The 24324-nt window shown below is 40.7% G+C and overlaps 1 protein-coding gene across 2 annotated transcripts in view; it reads left to right on the top strand.

Moving 5' to 3' along the window:
• The first annotated feature begins 281 nt into the window (after positions 1-281).
• The window catches only part of CLSTN2 (calsyntenin 2), a 350903-nt gene continuing 326860 nt past the window's right edge, over positions 282-24324 (top strand). Inside the window, exon 1 of one of the 2 annotated variants that reach the window (XM_068691530.1) lies at positions 282-409. Coding sequence is in view for 1 of the 2 variants with exons in the window: in XM_068691529.1 (XP_068547630.1) it covers positions 1471-1672 (202 nt within the window). In the remaining variant the exon portion in view is untranslated. Of the gene's footprint in view, positions 410-1366; positions 1673-24324 lie in introns of those variants that run through there. The other variant, XM_068691529.1, reaches the window with a different exon arrangement.

Genomic DNA, 24324 nt, shown 5'->3' on the forward strand with positions numbered 1-24324 from the left:
GTGGATGTTGTATTACAGACTTCTGGTGCTGCTTGCAATGTATATATTTATTGAGTTAACAAACCAAAATCCTAAAGATTTTAAAGTTCCATCTATGGCTTTGCAATTTTTGTCAGTCTGCTATAAATGCGGACAATTGTGGCCAGGCCCACATGGATTTACCCTCTGATTTCCACTCTTGTTGGTAGCTAAACCTGCCAGCACTGCATTTAACAATTCCCTCCAGGTGTGTGAGCTCAGCACCACGGGGCTCAGGCAGGAAGCGAGCTGCAGCGTGCAGGGCAGGTCTCCCAGGCCTGGCAGCAGTGCACTGCCACACGCCCACCGGGAAGCAGGATCCGGCCTTGCACCACGACCCGAAGGCACTACTGAGCTGTTTGCAGGAGCCCCCGGCTGTTATCTGACACAGGTAATGCAGTGGGGATGGAGGGGCCACCTCTTTACTGATAGGTGTGACTTGTAACAAACACATTCCTCTTGGAAAAAAAAAAACACTCTTTGAAAAAGACAAGAAACAAGTGAATGAAAGCAAAATTGTTCCCTGCATAGCTGGCTCATATGCCAAATTATTTCACTGCTGACTTTCCCTCATTTTCCTCTGTGCCTGTTCTGTTCCACCTTACAAGAGACTACAAGAGAGCCGTTTCCATAACTAATTAGGGAGCAAGCAAAACGGGCATTAGAAGTTTATCGTGACCGGTGTAACTTGGAGAGTCTTTGTCCGGGTGAAGTGGAGCAGAAAACGTGCATTCCCAGTGTGGGAACGGGGCCGGAGAGGGCCTGGGATGCTGCAGCCGTGCCCCAAAGCCCTGCTGCTCACCGTGCGGGTGGGAGCCGGGAACCCAGCTCCAGCTCCGCAGCGTGCCCCGCACGTAGTGCGAGAGAGAGGGGCAATACGAGGGGTTAACGGCAAAGCCCCCAGCCCCTCTGCTCTTCGCAGTGAGCGCGGTGCCTTCTGTGCAAGCGCTGCCCGGGCACGGCTCGGCTGGCCCCGTGCAGGAGGGCTCCCAGCACCGGCTCCCAGCGCCCGCTCGGTGCCGCTCCGCTCCCCGGCCAACCCCTCCTCGGGGCAGCCCCGCAGCGCGGCGCTGCCTCCCCAGTCCTAAACCCGAGCCCGGGGCCCTGCGCTTCCACCTCCTCCCCCCCGGCTGCCCCTGCTGCGGCTCCGTGCCCAGGTGCTGCCCCTTCCCTTCCCTTCCCTTCCCTTCCCTTCCCTTCCCTTCCCTTCCCTTCCCTTCCCTTCCCTTCCCTTCCCTTCCCTTCCCTTCCCTTCCCTTCCCTTCCCTTCCCTTCCCTTCCCTTCCCATCCTCGGGGCCGGGCGGGCGGCGGCGCTGCCCCCTGGGCGGCCGAGCCCGGAGCCCCCCCTCGCCCCCCGCTCATGAATATTCACCGCTCCCCTCCCCGTGACGTCGCCGCGGTCCCGGGGCGGGGGCCGGAGCCGCCCCGGTACCGGCCGTGAGTGAGGGCGGATGAGGGAGCGGCGGCGGCAGCCCCGGCCCCAGCCCCAGCCCCAGCCGCAGCCGGGAGCCGCCGCGCAGGGCGGGCAGGACGCGGGCAGGGCCGGCGCCGCGGCGGGGATGCGGCGGCGCTGCTGGGGACCGGCGGCGCTGCTGCCGCCGCTGCTGCTGCTGCTGCTGCTGCCGGGGCTGTGCAGCCCGCTCGCCGCCAAAGGCAGGTAGCGGGGAGGGTGTGGGGGGGGGGGCAGCTCTTCGCCTGCAACTTTCCCTGGGGGGCACGGCACGGGACGGGACGGAACAGGGGAGCGGGGGTGCCGCTGGAGCCGAGCATCCCCGAGCATCCAGCCCAAGCCGTGCCTGGGGAAGCGCTGCCCCCGGCAGCCCGCAGCCCCCTCGGTGTCCTCCTGTGGCCCCGCGGCTCCGGGCCGAGCCCCGAGGCGGAGTTGGAGAGCTGCGCTCCTTATGCCCAGCCCCGGCACCCCGTCCCCTCCTGCTGCCGTCCGCGAGTTGTCGGCTCCTTCTCCTCCTCGCGTGTATCGGGAAAACTTCGTACCCGGTGCCGTCGTGTGGCTTTTTTTTTTTTTTTCTTGCTTTTTTTTTTTCCTTCCCCTTTTGCCTTGTTTGCCCTCTTACAACCACCGCGCGCATCCCAGCTCGGAGAGCCCCCTGCCCCTGCCCCTGCCCCTGCCCCTGCCCCTGCCCCGCTGCCGAGCACGGAGCTGCTGGGGGGCAGCGCCCCGGCCCTCACCGCCCCCACGGACCGTGCCCGCAGCTCGGGGCGGCGTCTGCCGAAGTTGCAGGTAGTCCGGCAGGCACATCCGAGTTGGGTTGGTTGCTCTTTGTGGTTTGTTTGTTTGTTTATTGGCTTGGCTTTTACCTTGTGTTTGACCACTGGAGGGCTGCAAAGAGCAATTCCGATAGCAATTCCGAAATCGGTCTTCAGAAACCGACGTTTGAAGGGTATTGGTATTTAAGCGTTTTAAGTTTTCCCTTATTATTTTACATCTGTTTCCCCTTTCATTTCTTGTTTTTGTTTGTAGTCAAGTATCCTCAGCCTGTACTGCAGGGTTAATAGACGAATTGACACACCTTAGCGCTGTGCGCGGTCGATGTCTGATCTGTTTGCACCTGTGGACTCCTTCTCCCACCTTGTCAGTACTGTATAGGAAAAAGAGTTCGCATCGATGAGGTGATGCTGCCTTCTGCTTGCTCTGTGTTATTTTGCTGTAGGAGGAAAATGTTAATTCCCTAGGCATTTTGTGGGTATTTCACGCGGCTGAATAACTTGGTGCTGTAACTGCAGCTGACTTGTAGCTTGGAGGCGTTGCGTTCTGGTCGGCGGTGGGGTGCGATGAGCACAGTGGTGCCTCCAGCATCCTGCTGCAGGGGGTGGATGGATGGTCCCAGGTAATGACTGCAAGTCTTCTCCCATCTCCCTGTCGCTGCTACTGCTTGATTTTAAAACAAACCCAAACCCAACAGGCGTCTCTGCTGCCCCCCTTAATTCCTCCCCTGCTGTTTTTGAGGCTGGGGAGCAAGATCATGGGGACCTGGAGAAGGGTTCTCACCATTCACCACTCTTGCTCAATGAAAATAATAATTTATTTCACACACAAAAATAATCTAGACTGTGTATTTAAATATATATATATATTCCCCATTAGGAGGAAAAAACAAGACTGAAAATTTGTGTGGAAATATAAGAGAGAGTGCCAGAATGGTTAGTAGGCACTCAGTTAGGGATCTTAACCTGTGTATTAAATATTCATGTGCAATTTGTAGCACTGTTAGCTTTCTGGCAGGTTGTTGACCCTGGGATCTGTACCATAAGTTCAATAAAATCACTGTTTTAGGCAGGAAAAAATGATTTCTTTAAAATATTTTCAGACAGCTTTGTTTGGTAATACAGAGACACACTTCCTGGATTATTGGAATTGCATTAATGCTGTCTGGGGATTGTGGACAGACTCTCATATGTAAAACAGAATCTGCTGAAAGGCAGGACTTCATTATTTTTTACAGCACTTTCAGAATTCATAGGTTGCAGGCAGGGAGAGCTACTACCTGCTGCATTTTCCTTCCTTTCTGTCTCTCTGCAGGTCTGTGCATAAGGCTGATCTCTTAAATGACTTACTGCCTCATCCTAGTGTTTACCTATTACCTAGTACCTTATTAAACTGTTCAGTGAAGTCCTGAAAAGGTTGACATATCCACACTTGTAAGACCCAATTAGTTGGCCTTTCAAGTCTGACTTTATTTGAACTTCATCATTAACATAAACATCATTTTAATCTTGATTTTTAAGCACAGCAGAAAGTATCTCAATGATCAGAGTAACTAAGAATATTTGATACCAATTAAATTAATTACATGGGCAAAACTTGAAGCCTTAGTCATTCAGGACATTTCCAAATCAATGGAATATTCAGTCCCACTTGGCAAATCTATTATGTGAATACAGCTGATATGACTATCAGCAGTAGAAAAACAACTAACCCACGGAGACAGAGACAGCTTACTCTGCTTAAAAGAAAGCTTAAAGCCTTGAGGGGAAGAAATTAAGAGAAAATCTTTGAGAGCATGCTAGACAGATCCTAATGTCTGATTTTTTCTTCTTAATACCATGGGTACTGGCAAATCTTTTTTTTTTCTTTTTTTCTTTTTTTTTTTTCCCACAGTAAATAATAATGAAATACTTTATCAGCTCAAAGGAGAGAGATACAAAAAGTAATATCTTCCTTTTCATCGTCATCCAAAACACTGAAGTAATAATGTTTGGCACACTGTATAGGCCAGAAGATGGGAGATGAAGAAACCTTGCTTTCTGTAGCTCACCAAGAAACCCTGCCACAGATGTATATGATTTCACATTTCCATTTTCAAATCAATAAATGGAGATAGGAATACTTTTTTTTTTTTTTTTTTTTGAAGTGTTTTGATTGAAAAAGTACTCATGAAAACTGACTCTTTTGTCTCCTAGGATAAAAGATTCATCTGATTGAAGCCTGGGTGTCAAGATAATGAAATGATTCAGAGGTCTCAAAAGACAAAGATTGGAGTATTTGATAACTGCTTTAGTAGTTAGGTATTTCAGCATAGATGACTGACAACTATATTTAAGTTGTCATTATCAAGACAAAGAGTGTTTGTCAGCCATAATCATATTGTTACCATTTTTAATTGCGTTATTTGGAAGACTAACAAAGCTGAGAACCTAGAAGCTTCAGAGTTTTCAAAGCATATTTCAATTGTAAGCAAAGTATGCGTCACTTCAAAAATCCCTGAGAAAGTATGTCCTTTGTCAGCAAACATTAAATGGCCTCAGAGCAGCGTGGAGTCATGGTTTTGTCACTTGGCTTTTCTTGAAGTGACAGCCCTCAGAGTTCAAAGGCAGTGTCTGTACCTGGACAGCCCCTGTCGTGGCCAAATTGCACATTTGAAAGCGGCCTCGGTTTTCTTTCTGTGCCTTTTATAGATTTGGAGGAGCTGATTAGAGGTTGTCAGAGGCATTGTCGTCCTGTTTTGATTGTTTACAGTTTAACTGGAGGAATGTATTGATGATGTGGTGTTCCTGGGCATCCATTAGGCAATGAAAAGGCAGAGCGCAAATTACTAGTTCTATGTAGTTATAGTTCTTTTTTTTATTATTTTTTTTTATGAAACATGTTATTCTTAGGGCTCTGAAAATAAAAATTCATGAAGCTGTTATTTAATGTCTAGTAAAAAAGTGTAAAATTTCTCATATGCTTTTTTTAATGTAATTTCCTGTGTCAGATTGATGGGATGTTTGGGGAAAGTGATTTCAAAGGTCTTATTCCAGCTTCAAATACATTTCCTATCCTCCCTTCATATATATACTATTGGCCTTCTTTTGGTCCTTGTGTTGGCTTAGTTGCCTCAAAATGATTTACTTATTTCTTTGGTTTCCAAGAAGGCTGTATTAGAAGGCAGAAAATAGCTTGCCTGGCTCCTATAGAGTGTCTGAGTGGTGTATCTAGCACTTCATTTAGTACAGAGAGCTTCCCTACTGTGAAATAAGTAATGGGAAAATGAAAGATAAAATGCATTGTTTCTATAGCAAGCTAATTGCTAATGTCAAGTGTAGTTCTGTTGTCTGTAACCTTTTTTTAGCAAGAATGGCAAATAATTGAGTCCTAACTTTCATAACGTGATTGATGTTACTTACTGTTGCAATAGTGTAATTTTAAAAGACAAATGGTAAAACTGAATAGCAGTGAGATTTGGCCTGACTCAAATTTATGGTTTGTTTGTCTGTGGAGAGCACTGTAAACGAAGTGGAGCTGTTCTCCGAGACTCTACTTCAGCATGCTGCTCATAAAGAGCAGTCTGAAAATAGCAGCTGCTGGGTTCGTTGGGTAGGGGATACATACCAAGTGGTCTTACCTCTGGCTTTTCCAGTGATCATGCTCAAATGGCATCTTCTCAGTCTCCGAAATGTCTTAGCTTGTTTGATTTATCTAAAAAATAAGTAAAATATTCAAACACAACCAGAAGCCACCATCAGTTTAAACAGGATACTTTAGAGGATGGTAACGGAGTTAGAAGATATGCTCCTTATTCAAGATTTAGCCCTAGAAATATTTAGTTTGGGTATTGCTGTTTGAATAGAATCTGAACCAGCGGAGGAGATTTCAACAGAAAACTGCAAGGCTAAGTCTAGAAAAAGTGACCTGACATGCTGAAGGAATTCTGTTTAGCTGAATGAAAAAGAATTGAGGAATGTGCAGACAGGCTCCAGGTATGTAAAAAGCTGCTTTATGTAAGAGGAAATCATGTTCTCTGTGCTTGTTGTGTGTAGGACAAAAAGTAAAGAGAACAAGACAGACTTAGGTTAGACTTCAGGGAAAACTGGTGGGATATTACAGAGCCTTTAACTGGAGAGATTTAAGGACCATTTGGAACAATATTAGCAGTTATAGTTGATCAAACCTCTTTGTTGGGAGGAAAATGGATGCAATGACCTCCACGCTCCACACAAGTTTGACTACCCATAAAACCCTCCAATGAGTTTGGGTACTGGAGATGGAGGCAATGCAGCCACTTAACAAAACATTTCACCACCTGAAGTGCTCCAGGCACCTCGCACTACTCCTCGGTCTCTCTAGAGATCTGCAGGCTGGCAGCCCTCCTTGAGTGGCAGCTGCTGCAGCCAATCCCTTGGGGATATTTGCACTCTCATTTGAGTATTCTTCTAGATAAGCCTTGCCTGGCTTCAGGGGGCATAGTTTTCAACAACTGTGCAGAGTTGCATCTCCTCTTCTGCCTTTTCTTGAGTAATCCAATGAATCACAACTAACAACATGTGCTTGAATTGGTTACAGAGGGTGTTCATATCTTTGATGCCAAACAAGCAAGCAACTTCATTCAGCTAATCTCCAAACCCTTCAATATGGTAGAAACTGGTTGATGTTTCTGGAGAGGTGGTAGCTGCTAAATATTCAGATGGATTCACCAAATAATTGTATAGCTTCATGAAAGACAGAAAGATATCTAAGGTGTGTGAAATACAAAAGGCACAACCAGTTGCTGAAGCAGTCTTATGCAGCCTACTGCTGGAGGCCATGGGACTGTTCAGGAGCAGTACTGTGTGTCTTTTCTCTTTCATAGGCACTTGCTGTTGACCATTGTCAAAGACAGGGAGCTAGCTTCACCTCTTCCAGGTTCTCCTATAGCCTTGCTGTTCCTGTGGTCTTTGCCAAAAAGCCTGGTGAACAGGTAGTGATGACTTAGAAAATTAGTGTACTTGCTAGGTCTGTTCAACTTCAGCAAATGGGCAAACCCTGTTATAGTTTGAAGAATGTGAGTCAGAGTAGTAAGGGTAGAAAGGGAAGGCACTTTGAAAAGAACTAGAGGTGGGAAGAGGAAACTTAATGTCAAACTTGAGAAAGCCGTTTGTTATATCAAAAGGAATATATTCTGACTAATTTGTGGTTTGATCTCCTTACTCTTTTATATAAGAGCTTAAGTATGTTATGATTATTTTTGAAATAGGAAAGTTGTCATGATTCAGAAAGGGTGCTTGTAAAAATATAACAGAAGGAATTTTGCAAGAGACACTTGTGTCCTGATTTGAAGAGTTGCTAAATCTGTCACTGTATGTAGAGGCTGGGTTACTTGTCTGTCACTTCACTTTCCACAGCAGCATACACAGCCCTGTACTCCATGTTACTTTTTGCAGAATGGTAAAAACAGGATGTCTGGTGTATGATTTACATAGTACTCAGAAAACACACGTGTACACGAAAGCATGCATATCCTCTGTATTTGTTTTAAGCAGAGCTAATGTTGCACACATGTATGTGCTCTTACACACTCAGCCATTGGGGTATCAGAAATGATACAAACCTGAAAGAAAAGTTGATCATTTGCTTTGCACTCCACGTGTCTTGTGGGCATGCAGTGTAGGATCAGAGTGAGCCAAAACCGGTGAATAGGATGCTTGAACGCAGTTACTTCTTCAGTAACCCCCATTGTTGGAAGTAAGCAACAGTGAGCCTTTGCTTCCATGTTTACATCTTCATGAACTCTGTTCATGTAGTCTGGCTTCTTAGTGACTGTGAAACTGTAGAGAATGAAAACTTCTGTGTTGTTATTAGCTTTATATTAATCATGGTATTGAAGTATGGTAACAGCTATACCCAGTTGGACGGAATTCTGCACGTTTGCTGTGGGGCTTCCAGCTGATGACTACAAGATGCCTGTGATGCTTGAGTGTTTTACTTTCTTCCACAAACTGTGCATTTGCTGGATAGACTAGATTAATGAGGGGAATAGAAACATGTAAAAGATTTAAGTATAGATTTCTAGAGTGTATTGTAGGGTAGTGCACTCTAAATAACTTTCTATTTTGTTGCCGTATGTATTCCAGTAAAAATGAATACAGTGGCTGCTCACAGCTGTTGAGTTATTAAGAGTGAATTGTTACAATTGTTATGATTCAAGTTGTTAAAAGATGGCATCAAAACTACAAGCAACTTGATTAAAAAAACAGCACAAATGCTGTCATCAGAGAAATGTAGATAAATGTAGATAAATATATCGGGCAATTTGGCATTTGTAATTCTCATTAACCGGGATCTTAAAAAAAAAAAAAAAAAAAAAGAAAAAGTTCAATGTTAAAAACATATTGAACCTAAATGGGATTTGTTCCCCCCCATGGGGGGGGAAAGTGGGAGATGCTGGGAGATGCATGATTCTTCCAGCTGTCTTTTAAGAACTCATTGGTTTGTGTACCTGTCTTTTAGTTCTATTTGATGAAAAAATATCCCTGCTTTTGGCTTTTTGATGTAGTTAAGGTTTATATAGGATGTTCCAGCATGGCAGCAATGAAATGTACTGTAAAATTATTTTTTTCTGTGTGTGTGTATGGTACTGAATATCCTCAAGATCAATCATTCAGCTTGAGTGCAAGATGAGCAATGTACCATTTAGGACTATTGGACTATGGAAGAGAATTTTGTCTATTATCTTAAGGCATTTTTTTGGAATCAGATATGAGAAGCATGTGCGGCATTTCTATTCATTTTAATGTGACTTCTTTCAGGATTGATTATAAAGATGGCCCTGTGTGGAATAGCAGTCCTCACAGTTAATACTGTTATTTAGATGTTTGGTCTTCATAGGTGAAATCTTCAGCCTGGTTAAATCAATGCAAGATTTGGAATTCTATCTTGATAGAATCAGTTTCATCCTTTGTGTGTTTTAGGGCAAATGTAAATGGTTCTTTCAAAGCTTTTAATGTTCTTCCACTAATAGCTGCCTTCATCCTAAGGGGGAAATATTTGATTTAATCTTTCACCTTATGGCTTCTTACGGTATACTTTCGTTCATTGAATCAATATAACAATTCTTGTGTGTGTATTTAATTCTTTTCAAAGTGCTTTTCATACAACTTAAAACTATTAAGTGAAGTGTTGACCAAGATGGGCTATTCTACAGATCTAAGTATGTTAGTTCTTCACTATATTGACTTTCAAAACACTTGTAAAAAAAGACATCTTTTTTTTTTTTTTGACTGCCTCCCATTCTGTGCCTCTGATTCCGTTCATCCCTAGTTAAATATTGTGATAAGCAATGCTTTAGTGTCACAAGTTCTTAACTGTAGTCATTTTGTCAAATAGATTTGTTGCTGTATCTAATCAGACTAATCATTTGAAGTTGGGTATCCCAAATACAGATGACACTTGTCATTCTTACTAGTTATTAGAAAAGCAGACACTTTGTATACCCTACTGCTACTTTCCTGTATTTACTGTATGATGACTAAAATGAAGTGAATATTAAAACTATGGTGGTGTCTTCTAGCATTCATTCCCCCATCTGATGGATAGCAGACAAGAGTAAGTGAAGTGAGAGAGATTAGATTCTACTTAGAGATTGATCTCTTGATTATTGTTTTTTGACTTTAGTAGATTCTTTACTCATTGAAATGTGAACACAAAAATACTATGTGTGTGTGTTTATGTAACTGCTGCCTATATTTTTGGCCATTATCAACTTTAAAGTATTTAATGATTCACGACATTTTTATAGACTTTAACGTGTATGTGTCCCTCCCCTCTCCCTCAACCCCCCAAAGCCCTGGCTTCTGAAATAGAGACTAAGAAACTGGTAGCTTTTAATTCTTAAAAGGTAAGCTCTGCTTGTCGTATCTGAAGGAGAAATGAAAAGGGAATGTAGATGTATCACAAAAGCTTACAAACCCAAATAAAGTAATTAATGTTTTCTTCACTTTTCTGATGTTTATTTTTTTTTTTTTTCTCTTCTTCTTACACCTGGTTTTGTGAAATACAATAAAAATTTGAGTGTAGCTGGAGAACATCACTCTGTCTGGTCTATGCTGTGTTGCAAAATAGCAGTACTTATTTGGGTTGAATCTCTTAGTTATAAGTGGAACTTCCAAAATATGAGTTGGTGGAACAAATTTTAAGTCTGTGAGATCTCACTCATGGTTTTCTGTGTGATGGATATTGGCTTTTCCTACAGTCTGTTCTGGAGTTATTCACGGAAGTTACTAACAGAGGTAAATATAACACAATACATTGGTAATAATATTTGAGACAATTCTGAGGTAACTGCTTGGCAATAATATTTGAAGGGCTTTTTCCCCATTTCTTTTTGAAAGCTGCTTTTAAAATTTCTGATCCAGAGTTGAACAGATGGCATTTGCCATTGTTGTCAATCTTAGCAAAAAATAAATAAATAAAAAAATAAATAAAAAATGATATTTTAAGACCTTGGTTAACAGAACTTTAAATTCATGTTGAGAAATAAAACCGAGAGACATTTTAACTAATGTGATATATGCTGAGCTGCATATAAGTCTGCATTATGACAGCAGCCTACAAATCCAACTAAGGTGGATTCATACACTGTAGAGTAGGTGGCATAAATGGAAAAAGGCACTGGATACTGTGGTTTGCTTCCGTCTCTTTCTTCCTCAAAAACAGTATAAACAGTACAGATGCATAAAATGGAGAGACAAAGTACAATTATTATGCTTTGCTGAAGTTAAATGTGCAAGGTGAGACAATTAGTTCTTGTGACTAATTTGAAGGATAATAGTTCAAGGCTTATTTTGGGAAGCTGTTTCTTTTTTCTTTTTTCCCCCTCTCTCCTCTGCAGTAATTATATAACTGTAGTCTTTGTAGGGTCTGCAGACTACTTTCAAAGACTGACAAAAAAAAGCCTATTTTCAGCAGGCTTATATTACCATTCAGCTGTCCATCTCTAAATTTGTAGAGACTAACAATTCAAAAGTATTGGAGCCACTTCTGAAGATTAACAAAAATAACTGAAGGAATACTTCTGGTGGAAACAGCATGGCCTCAAAAAGTGTCAATTTGTTCATTGATTATTTTACTTTTTAATAGTAGAACATATTTTGCTCAGTATGAATCTCTTCTTTTAGAACTTGAATTTTCTCTGTGTAAGTCTGAATATAAAATATTTCAAGATGCTACATGTCGGTCTTAGTAAATAAATAGTGATCGCTTCAAGTTGCAAATTTAAATTATTCTCTGTTTCTCCCAAATGTTTAAAAATTCTTGAAGGTTTCAATACTCAAAACCTCCTAAATCCACTGGGTGGTGTTTGTGTTTTCATTAACAGATTGGGCAAGTGCACCTGCAGAATACAGGGATAACATTTCAGGCAGCCTAAGTCAGCAGTGCAGCTTTAAACAAGATAAGGCTGTGTACTTTTAAGGATATGAATGGATATACATTTTTTTTATTTTTATTATTTTTATGTATTTGTCAGAAGCTTCTGAAAACTTGCTCTGTGTAATTTGTCTTGGTTCTGGACTGAGCATTTGCCAAAACATCTGATCAGATGATCAGACAAGTATGGAACTTTTAGGTGCATATGTATTCCTTTTCTTATGAAACTTGCTTCAAAAGACATCAAACCCCACTGTATTCTGAGCAGTTGAGCTAAAACAGTGGTGGCATGTTTCATTAGGCAGTAGAAACAGAATCTGGGGCTGCCGCTGGTTGCATTTCTGCAGTTTGCAGATCCTGTGCTTAACACCCCATTTCATCCCTTGACTAGCTTTGTTTTCTGATCAGTTAGCCACATACCAGATGCATTAGGACACAGGTGGCATATTTCCCCCTTTCCTTTCTGCACGGGAGCATCTTTTGGCATGTGAAGTGCCTGCTGGCTAAAGCAGCAAGGAGGAAAATGTGATGTCCACGTGTGTGCCTGTGGTCTGTGTTAGCGTCTGCAGAACACATCACTGGCTTGTGGGGGAGTTAGGACACTTCCAGTATGCACACAAGTGTTTAGTGAGGGAAGACTGATGTCATGAAGATAAACAATGGACAGTACCAAGGATGAAAGATTAAATTGTGCAGTTTTCTGAGAAGCTGAGTTGATTGTACAACTAAAAGTTGCCTTTATTTGGGAACTACTGTCTTGGAATGATCATGAAAAGGGCAATTGCATCATGACTTCAGTGGAATATTTACTTATTTTCCAGCACCAAAATTACACTCCAGAAAATGAAAGCTTGCATCTTTAGTTTCCTAGTGCCAAAGGGCATATATTCTTTAGGATGTGGTGTAATTTACTAGGAGACAAATTTTAAAATGCAGTAATAGCTGCTTAAACTTTTCTTTGAATGTGCGGTAAGAGCTAGACCCACACATAGTTGAACTTAACCTACTTTGGAAATATTTGAAACTGAACAATATAAAGGCTTCTGTATAGAGTAAGCCTGTGTATGAGGAACTCTTTCACAGTAGCTATTCCAAATACATCTTTGTTGACCTGTTATCATTTTGAAATACCTTCTATGAAGAGATTTCTGTTGGAGAGGATTCTTGAAATTTTGAGTTCATCCTTGCAAAATGTTTCTTGGATATCTTTTTACAGATTTGTCTGTCCTGGTTCTTTTAGGCTGACTCCACGTTAGAGACCTAACTAGTATTCCATGTATGTAATTACGCTGATATAAATTACAATCATCGTGGAATACATTTTTGACCTTTTAACTTCTCTGCTGCAATGAGTGTAATGACCATGTTGAACAAGAGAGGAAAGTGTAGGCCAAATATTGTACAGGGGAGCCAAATCATCTGGGACCTGGAGAAAGCTGGCTATAATCCATGTAAAAGGAGCTGTTTGCTGTTTTTTTGTGTGTATAATGTACAGTCATCTATCTTGGCTATTGTTGCATGTGCAGGAGGAGAAATTTGATGACCGGATGGGGGGGAAGGGAAATGCATGCTAGGAATATTTAGTGGAACAACTTCAGTGGGCTGCTAATTGTGAATTGTTTTGTATTGTTGCTGTATGGCACTACCACCTGTGCAAGAAGTCCCTTATGTAGGGAGCAAGGTGACAGGAGCATGTAGGGCATTGTTTTCTACTTAGGAATGCTCTGAGGGTGGCTTCAGTCCTTCAGGTGGAAGGCACTACGTGTGCTTGCCATGGTGCACATCTCAGAACAGCAGCTGGACCAACCTTGGGAGGATAATGAGTTCCCTTATAGTCCTCATAAACATCGGTCGGTCAAATTCCCCAAGAGCTGCTGGGTCAGGTGTTTACACCAGTATTTTCTCATAAAAAACGTTTGATGGAGAGTGGGCATGGTCACTGAGCTGCAGGAAGGGAGCGGAATTGTCTGCCTCTGTGTCTGAACAGGTTCTGTGAAGAACGTGACCCTGGAAACTTGCTGCTCTGTTTATCTCAAGAGACTTCTGGATTGGGAGAGTTTCAATGCAATGCAATATGTATTTTGGATCAAGGCGGGGGGTGGTGGTGGAAATAGTGTTTGTTTTCCTCTTGGAAGTGGAAAGTATTATTCTCATGGTACTTAGGTGTTACATTAGTTCCCCCTGAAATCAGTGGATCTTTCTACTAACTAGAGGATCAGCCCCTACGTGCAGAGATCTGTTAATGTGCAAGTTTGCATATATCCATTCAGAATGCTAATACATGTAGAAGGAGAAATTGTGTTGTTAGCTACACCTCATAGCCTTTACAGAAAACAATGTTCCACATGCTGTGTGGCCTGAAATAGGAATATAGTAGGTGGTATGTCTAAAAACCCAGCAAACCATGTGGGATTATGATCCTTTGCATTTGCAGAAGTGGTGGAGAGGATTTACCAGTAATATTTGCCGTATGTCTAGGTGTGTGTATGAAGTGAAACCTCTGTAGGAGAAGTAAAACATCTGACTGCTTCTGGAGGTGAACGTCTTCAATTAACGCTGTGGACTTCAGCTGAACAGGAGAGAAATAAAGAATGCTTTTAATGGGGTTAGTTTATAATAAGGTCTCATCAGCTCCTGACTGCGGTGTCTTAGGGTCAATTTAATGTTGCTTATGGATTGCTATGTACATTATGTTAAGCATGTAATTGCTTATGTTACACTTCCACATATCAGTGAAATTAGCATGGAAAGGTAAAATTTGGCGTTGCGCTTCTGCCTCTATTGAAATCGTGCCCTGTGTGCCTGTGTGAGTTACAAGCTGGCAGCCCGAGCAGCTGTTATTCTCTCCTTATAGAACAAGTGTGAAACAGCTAAGGACTCGTGGCCCATCTTGTCTATTCCAGTGTTTGTAGCAGGAATTAGATTGAGGTTTCCCTGTTTTGGTGTTCAGCTTGTGCTTCAGAGCGTGCCAGTCATATGGGGGAAGCATTCCTGCGTCTCATCAGATACCTCTGTACGACTGGCAGAATTTTCACTTGTTACTTGGTTCCTTCTCCTTTAGAGGAGGTGCGAACAGATACTTTGTCAAGTTTTCGTTAAGGGTGTTAACTTTTGAATGAGATAATACTGCTGAATAAGTGCTTTATTTACATAACAAACCACTAGAATGCAGTATTGATTGCTATTCACGAGTACCAACATTCACTGAAAAGCAGGAAAGCTAATTAAAAAACATAATTGGCTTTATTCACCTTTCTCTAGTTAATGTTTCTCTTTGCAGTCAGATTGTGAAGGTGCGTTTTGTCTTCACTCTTCAAGAAGAAACTGCCTTGTGCACAACCAAGGGAGCTTCAGGGCTTCTTTCTGTGACCTGTTCCCACAGACAGTTAGGGTAGGTGCCTGAAGTCTCCTGGGATTGGCTTATACCCTCCTTGTAAAGCAGGTCAGTGTGATGTGAGAGCTTTTGTGTATTTCATGCCTTCTTAAGATTAAAGAGAAATCTGAATTTTACAACTTTAGGGGAAAAAAAATTGACTTTAAATTATTATCTTCATTGTAAATCTGCATATAAACCATGCATTTGACAACTTGGTCAGCTGAAACACCAGTGTGTTATGTCTTGTTGCCAGTAATGTGTTAGAAAGCCTTGTTGTTTCATCAGTTCCAGCCACCCTTTGGTTTAGCAAATGCATTGTAATTTGCAAGGAAAATAGGCCATAGTGATATTGCTCTTTGGGATGAAGGTTGTTAGAGGGTGGGAGAAGTGTACCAGAAAGCATTGCTTTATGTCTGTCCTAGTCTCAAATGTTTCCCATGTTTCTGCAAAAGACCACTGTGTGAGACAGCCTACCTAGACTTTGTGCTGTTACCTTGTTCTTAAGATGCCTGTAGCCTAACCAGGCTATCAGTTGAATTGCCAACTCCTTTCAGGCAGCAATAGAATCCCTTTTTATTGAGGGGAAAAAAAAAAAAGGCAATAAAGTATTTTGCACAAGAGTTGTCACTTCTAACTCATCCCAGTGGACTTTTGAGTGTATCCCGGAAAAAGAAAATTGTGTTGTGAAACAGTGGGCAAAGGCATTAAGACTGGGATTTATGCAAAAGCTTTTTATTATTGTGTTATTAAGACTAGAAGGGCAGTTCATGGTTTGATCCACATGGTGAGAACAAGATGCTTGCTGTTTGTTTGATGGACAACATTGGTTTCTCAGCATGGTATCCACTTCTGAAGAGATGATGGATTTAAAAAAGGATCACCGATGCATCTGAACATAGCTGATAAGAGGACAAAACTCACTCTGTGTGCTTTGTGCATTTTTGTTGTAACTCAAAACCTCTCATACAAAATATTGTGCCAGCAACTGAGGGAAGTTACCAAGTCCAAGGCTTAGGTTTGTTTCAGGTGTATATATTGCTGATGAGAATTTAAATGCATTTGCTAAGTCTTTTATAAAAATTCTACTCTAAAAAGGATTTTCATCATGTTAGCTCTTTTTGAAATACATTTGGAAGAGTGACTCATGACAATGTTTGCCATTTTAAGTTGACTACTTGAAATAAGATGCAATGTGCTTTAAGAGTGCAAATAAATTTACTGCAAAAACATTGTGTATTATTAGTACATATCCTGTATTTATGTATGTACATACCTTGCATATCCTAAATATAAGAAATCCCTGTATATGGAGTTCAACAGTGTTGTTCCATTTTGAAGTAGATCTGGCAGATTCACGGAGCACTGGCCCAATTTAGCTTTTGAAAAATGTTTTTGTAAAAGACAGTGATGGCTTTGATAGCTTGTTAATACTTCATTTGAAATTCTTACAGGCAAGGCATGTAAATATTTTGAAGTGCAGACGATCCAGATATGTCTAATGTATCAATGACTTGGTGAAAAGACCTTCCTTCTTAATTTGTTATACAGTATTTGTGATTTGTTCTATAATCAAAGGGCTCTTGGGATCAATATGCATCAGACTCTAATCCCTTTAATTATGGCTTCAAACACATTTGCAACTTTTTTTCCTCATTGAAATCAGTGGGGTGTCTTGTGAATGAAGTTGAAAGTAAAGGGATCAAAACTGGGCCTTCAGTCTTAAAGATCTTCTGCGGGGTGAGACTGGGCTCCATGGCGGTAAGCTCTGGATTTTTTGGGGGGTGGTATAAACCTGTCTTACTTCACAAGCTGGCTTCGAATCCCAAGTTGCCTCAAAATGGGGTGCCAGAAAGGAAGAAGGCTCTAGCTGTAGGGGAAAGACATCACTCAGGAAAGATCACGGGGTCCCTGCTCGTTGTGCTTCCTACTTGGTCCTGCTGCTTCTGTGTAGTTCCATGGGCAGGATTTTGCTTTGCTGCATGCTCTTAGTGAGAGACGTGATGCAGTTTGTTTTAAATTCTGCGCTTTTTAAGAGATGAGTGATGTTCTCTGAATATCGGCCTGTCACCTGCTCTATGCTGCCAGGCTGTTTCTGGATGTTTACACTTTTTGCAGCCAGTGGAGTGAGGAATGAGAGGTGTGCAGGGAAAGCAAGCAACGCCTGCATTCTTGTATAGAGCCACAATGTGCGCTTCACCTGACTCCTTCAGTTCTTGTGAGTAGGCAAAATGGTCCCTGAATTCTATCGTAAACCAACTGGGTGCTCGTGGTATAGTGATTATGTTTATTCTCAATTCTGCTGTTAAAGTAAATGTGGAGGGAAAAAAAACAAAACAAAACAAAACATTTTGCATCACACTATGCTACTTTTTTCTTTTTCTTTCTTATTTTCCACTAAAATTTATAGAGAACAGCTTCCACAGCCCAAATGCTTATCCCAAAAGGTTTAGTTAGCTTGCAGGTACTCCAACTAGTATGTTCTTTGTTTATTTCCACACTTTCTCTTGCTGGCTTACAACCTGCCCTTAATGATGCACTTTGGAGACTTTCCCTTTCAAGTGAGATAAATCAAATAGCATTTCTAAACATGGATGTGAAAACTGGGGCTTTTAGTCCCAGACTCCAGTTCTTCCCACCCTTTCCATTGGGATTTTGTACTATTACTGAGAAACCAATTGGGATTTTTTCTCTTTGGGTTGGTTTGTGTTTATTTTGGTGACTCATCTCTGCTTCAGGTAACATCTAAGGAATTCTTTTCCTTTTACATTGTTTTTTGAAACTGGTAGGGATGAGTTTGTTTATGTTGATTACCTCAAGAAGAGAGTGCTCATACTGCCTTACATCCCTCTACATCCCTCTTCTGGACTAGAGAGCGTGCTAGCTCTGTGCACAGCACTTGGGTGGTTAACAGTACCACTTGCAGCATTCCTGCGATGGTTTTCAGAGCCTGTTCTTTGGAGGCTGCTGAAGCTCCCTCTGTGCTCGGGTTGAAAGGTATGTTTGCTGCCTTTGTTACAGCATTTGAGCAGCATCCTGGCTTGTTCTCCAGGCGGATCCAAAGGATGAAAGCTGCTCCTGGAGCACTTTTGCAGCTTCTCTATCACAGGACTGGGAATGCTCTAACTCTGTGTTCAGCAAAGAAAAAGGCCTCTGTCAGCTTGCTCATATAGTGTCATAGCAACCAATGAATAATGAAACAGGTTATGTGCACTCTGGTTATGAACAGAACAGGGTATGGAAGAGTAATAATTAGGGGAATAAACAGAGCAGTCCTGAGTGAGTGACTTCACAGCCCCTGGTAGTAGAGCATTTGGCACAGTATTTTTTTTCTGCAGTTTTCCATGTTTTCTCCTGTGCAGTTTATTTCATAAGGACAGGATGATTTTTCATTATTACAAAACTCTGAGAAATGTGTTCTTCTGTTAGTTTTGCTCAAATACAATATTTACACTTTCTTTTTTAAACCAAGTTGCAATATTAGTGCACATTTCAAAAATCATTTAAATATAGTAAAAAAAAAAAATAATCACTGTTAGTCATTTGCAAGTTATTCTCATGATATGCATCTGGTTAACACATTGACTTTTGTATATTTTATCATTAGAATGTCACAAATATGCTAGCCTTTATCTAACACAGCAGGGTTCCAACTGGTCATGGGGGCATCGCGTTGTTCCTCTGGTACAAACGTGCAGTTTGCCATGCAGTGATCATCCAGTAGTTGGAAACTGGCGTTCAGATCTTTAAGAACCTCTTTATTCTTAGGGTTTTGCTAGCTTTGCTATTGCCCCAATTTATGGCGAAGTTTTTCTTCTTGCAGAAGTAAAGAAGCCGAAAAAAACAGGAATGGCAGAAAAGCTTGCAGACTGAAGCCTGATTTCCAGTCAAAACACTCAGCTCTTATCTCTGTTTTCCATTTGTGCAGGTTTTCTGAGTGTAGCATTTCTAGATGGTGTAAAATGTGGATGCTATTCCTAATAATTATGAATTTATAGATAAGAATTGTTTGAAGGGGGGATATGGGGGAACCCAACCACCAGCTCTGACACAACCCTACATTGTAATACAGATGCTGCTTACATTTGCATTTCATGTATTTACATGTAACAACAATGAGACTTTTGGCCTTGGTGCTGAATGAAATATAGTATTTCGCTTTTTTTTGACTGGGGAAAGTTAAGGATGTGTTTGTGTTCTCTTCTCTAAGATTCGGTATGAATTAATGCTTTATGAAAATAGAAGTCTTGCGAAGGACTGCATATTGTAACTATTATTATTGACTTCTCGCACTAATAGGATGACGTTCATCTTTTTTCTTAGCTGGTCTCTGGAGATTCTGCAGGTCACACAGTACTATAATAAAACCAAACAAAGACACGTTATTTGTTAAACTACACACGATGAATCAAAAATGAGGCCTGAAATGACTCTTTGGTCTCTTATTTTACTGCTTTTTAAAAATATCATGAAACATTAATGTGGGAAAAGCAATGAGTAGCAGAAACTACTGCTCAGATGGAAGTATTGTGTTGCTCTATCAAGAGTAGCTCACACATAAAACATTGCAAATAATTTACTTGGTTGCATTGCTATTCAAAAATATGGACCAGGATAATGTCACCATCCTTTTTTTCTTCCTTTATATCCCTTTGTCAAATCAAGTATGGTAGGTAGTATTCCAGGTGGATAAAAGAGGGATCTAAGAAAACTTGCAAGCTATTCTTAAAAATAACTTTCTAAATTATTTTTTCTTTATAAAGTACAGGGGGCAGTAATATAGCCATGAGTGGAAAAAGGAGGAATTCCTTCATAATTGAGAAGAGGGCACAGAATGAAATTAAGATAAAGCATTATTTTAGCTTTCATAAGAATAAAATCAAGTCAATGCATATTTTTATTAACCTGGAAGTGTTTTTTTCCATCCTGTCTTTTCCATCTTCTCAAAATGCATTTATATATTTTATTTTGAAAATAAATCTTTCTAATGTAGCATCTTTTTTTTTTTGTCATCTGGTGCAAGCCTGTGAACAGACCAGTTTTTCTCCTTAAATTAACATCACTGATTGCCCTCTTCGTAGTCGTCTTTGCTACTTAATGTGCAGTGTTTTGTATACCATGAAATTAGATAATAAATATGGCTGTGGTTCTGTTTGGCTTATGTAGGGAATTTATTCTGCACATTTTAATATCAACACAATATTTTTAGCTCCATGTAGACAGTCATTCCCCAAACAAAATGCTGTTGGGTTTAGCTTTTGTTAAATAAGAATGAGCAGAACTAAACGAAACCCCAAATTAACTCTGCAGTACTTTGTGGTACTATAAATACATTCAAGATTTGTAGTAGTTTAACCAGTGGGACAATACCACGTTTGAAAGGTCTTTCCTAGGTATGTCTTTTTATAGATTATTTGATGGGTTGTGGTATTTCCAACTTGTCTCTATCAAGTATAGTCATAGTTCAAATTACTTTTCAAGTGAAGTTCTAAATTGTAATGAAACATCCAAAAGTAAACAAAACTGAACAGAGTATATAAATAAAAGAAGCTGTTTCAATTTCCAATCATTTGCCTGTAGCTTCCCCATTCACTTTAGGACCTGAAAGGCATGCCAGTTTTGATTAAATTGGTTATGGTGTGTGCTTTATTATAGTGGGCAAAGAAGTGTTACTGTTGAGTGAATTAGTCATTTGCACAAGTATGGAATAGCAAATTCACTCAAAGATTTACAGGGTCTAGTAGCAGGCTGGAATTGATTCATTCTCAAGCAACACCACTAGATAATAAGGCAGTAGTGATATTCAATGGCAATTGAATGTTTAATCAACAAAGCTTCCCTTCTGAGGATTTTCATATAAATTCAGTGGGAAGTCTATTGCCCTTAAGTATAAATGGTCTCTTGGAGATATGAATCAAAGAACTTATTTAATCTATGGGAGAGAGATATATTTTCCTATTTACAATAATCAATATTTTTTTACTGGTTCCAATGTCTTTTTTTTCTGCTTCAGGCAGTTGTAGCTGCACAGTAAGGAACTGCAGGATTTTACACTGGTCTTGTTCAAACTATATGAATAAACAGTTAAGTCATTGAAGAACGTGGGTCGATGTTTAATCTCCTTGTGGTCACTCATAGCTATTTCTTGATAAGATACCTGATAAGTTCATTTTCAATAACTGGTTTTCTATGCCAGTGTCCATGTTGCAACATTATTAAGGCAAAATACGCTAAAACCACAGACTTGCATTTGGAGTCGAGGATGCTTTCAAACTTTATGGGACAGCTTTTCTAAAAGCAAGCTTTGCTATGAACCTTTTCTTATTGTTGTCCTTATTTTATGATGGCAATAGGTGGTTGCCAGCCCTGGGGGCAGTCTGAACTCTGTGATCTAGTCATCATCAACTTCTTCTAGTACATTGGATGCAGCCAGCCTTATCATATTATAACTATGTTTCCATGGTACATCTTACAGAATATCTTTTCTGTTTATTCTTTTAGCTGTGTAAATATACTTGCTACAGTGCATACCCAGTAAGGGATCTTCCTTTGCTCCTTTCACATAACTCTTAAAATATTGCCTGAAACATTTTGCACTTCATGAGAATGTAGATTGTCAATATGAGATGTTCTTTAAGGGTCAAATAAATGTATTTCTTCATCCAATTGGGATCTTGGAAGGAAAAAAAAAAAGTGAAATTCCCTTGTTTTCTGCCTGGGCAGTTCTGTCTTTCACATGCTGACACTGCTTATTGCCTGAGAATTTGTAGTGACACCTGGAGCTGGATGCAGATATCGATGTTAATGCAGCAACTTCTGAGGCATAATTAGGATGATGAATGAGATAATTTTGTGGTTAAATTCTTCTGCCATGCAGTGCGCTATGGAGTTACAGCTTAGCAGATAGCCCCCCGGGAGGTGAGAACACTGCTGTTGACTGAACACAGTGTGAGATGTTCAGTCCATGTTCAAATTTGAACGATGTTTTTAATAAAAGTAAATGTCTATGGTAATCAAAATCCATGTGTAGTTGTTTAGCTACTGTCCCCATATGAATCCTTTGATTTTAGGTGTTCTTTTCTTCAACTAACTACAGGCAGCAAACCATTTCCTGCAGCATGGCCATTCTGTGGGAAGGGCTGGGAGCAGGGACACTTGCAGTTGGGTTTTAAGGAAAAAAAAACTTCCACAGTAAGAGCGAAGCATGAGATATTACTGCATCTCTCCCTAGATCGTGAAAAATCTGTTAGTGCTATACTGACTACGTGCTCTTTCACTTAAAGAGTGGAAGTTGGTGTTAGTGTTAAGCGTTTAGCATCTTGGTGAATCTGACAGTATAAACCTCCAGCTGTTGTTTGCTTCACATCAAAGGGAAAAAGATTAATCTTCATTTGTGTCCTCCCAGCAATTATCTGGAGATACTATGTGCCCTATGTTGTACTGTCTAATATAACAGGGGATTTCTTGTAGTCCTCGTTCAAGCAGAACTTACAGTTTCTGAAGGAAGAGTTTAATTTCAGCAGAGTTGTGTGTCATGGATCACAACAGAAAGCCTCTCTTGGAAGCACACTCCTCAATTTCATGCCAGCAATTCAGGTACTTGTTAAAATAGGAGCAGAACCCCAGTGTCCTCTGCATGGAAGATGCGCTAGGAAGTAAACACGAGGTTTTCAGGGGTAGAAAGGTACTACAGGTAATAGGAAAAAGAAAGGAAATTGGTAGTTTCTCGAGGGAAGTTTTATGGCAGGGGAAATATGATTTCAGAATAGAAAGAAGAATTTTCTGTCTATGCAGTATGTATTTACTGACTGTTGTTAGCCCAGATAAGTGGGACTTAAATTTAAATGGCTCAGTGGAATAGGCAATGTGTGCTGGAGTAGGTGACAGCTGAGCTATTCCAAAGCAAAGATCTATTGCGTGTATGAGGTCCCAACACTTTATGCATGTTTCTGCGGTTGTATCCATTGGTACTTCTGTTCAGATGTGCTAGTAGGTTTTTCCTTTGAATCAGTTGTAAGAGAATTTGTGAATTCCTTGGAGGGGATAGCAAGGAGAGATTCTGGGAAATACACAGAGACTGTCAGCATGGATGTGACTTCATTGCCCTCAAGGGATGTTCTAGGTTGTGCTAAGGTACAGCTGTCTGTAAGCCATCCTTGCTGTACAAATAGCATACAACATAAAGCACAAATGAAACGTGGTCCTGAAGATTTCTTTGCTTAGGAGAAACAGAGGAGAGGGCGTAGCTTTATGCTAATCATAGTTTGTGCCCTGAAATAACGTGGAAGAAAATAGTGCTGTTGTCAGTGTTCTGCTTTTCAGGTGGTCTGGATTTGGGGATTGAATATGGTAGGGACAGAAAAGCTAGTGAAAGTTGTTAGGGAAGGTTTTTTGCTCTAGGAAACAAGGGTGGCCTAACAAATCCAGCTTTCCATGTTCTGCTGACTGTGGTCTGCTGGTTTTTGTTGGTTTGTCTCTTCCCTCTTCCACAGTCTGATGTTTCTGGGTAATGCTGAGTCATGACTGAATGTGAGAAGGGAAGGAAAGTATCTTCAGAGAACTCACCTGAAGTGCTCTGTGTTGTGGTTGCTGTGGTATCTGGTTGATGTAGTATTTGTTTTGCAGCATTTCTGCCTGAAGTGTGTTCTCTGCATCTTGGCACCTGCGGGAATTTCTCTGAATCTTCTTGTCTGAAGCATTCTTAGGGCTTAGGCACTCTGGAAATGCTGATCTTAGCTCAAGAAACAGTAAACTGCCCCACTGTTTTCTGTGGGATTATTCAGGCTGTTGGCTGTGCCGAGTGCAGCACGCAGCAGAGCTAGGTCTGTATTCTTCCAAAAGACACATTTTTGGTCATTCTTTTAAACAAATAGCTACAGCTATTACTTCTCTGCAGCTGTGAACTAATATTTTTCATAATGTCAAAATTTATTTGGCATTGTGGGGCTTCCTGGAAAGTTGGTAACAATTTCAGAAGTATATAATGTTCTTCATAGATAAAAAGAAGTTCAGAGAGAGATAAAACTTCAGTCTGGGAATTTCAGGATTTATCCTGTCTCATCTTTCTCATTCATGAACTGGCATGAACTTTTCCCTAGTTAGATAGTTATTTGCAAGAGCAGATCTTATTCTTAGTCTCAGAACCTTTCTAAAGGAAAGTAGAAGGGCAACCGTGAAAGTCTTAAAATTTAACAATTTAAACATTTAAAATGTTCATAAAATTAAATACCATTTCTAATCATGCGAAATAATGAGGCCATCAGTGGTCAGCTGTAGCAAGAAAAAAATAGCAGATAGAAAGTATGGAAAAGC

Source organism: Anas acuta, chromosome 9 (genome assembly GCF_963932015.1).
Source record: "Anas acuta chromosome 9, bAnaAcu1.1, whole genome shotgun sequence".
NCBI lineage: Eukaryota > Metazoa > Chordata > Aves > Anseriformes > Anatidae > Anas > Anas acuta.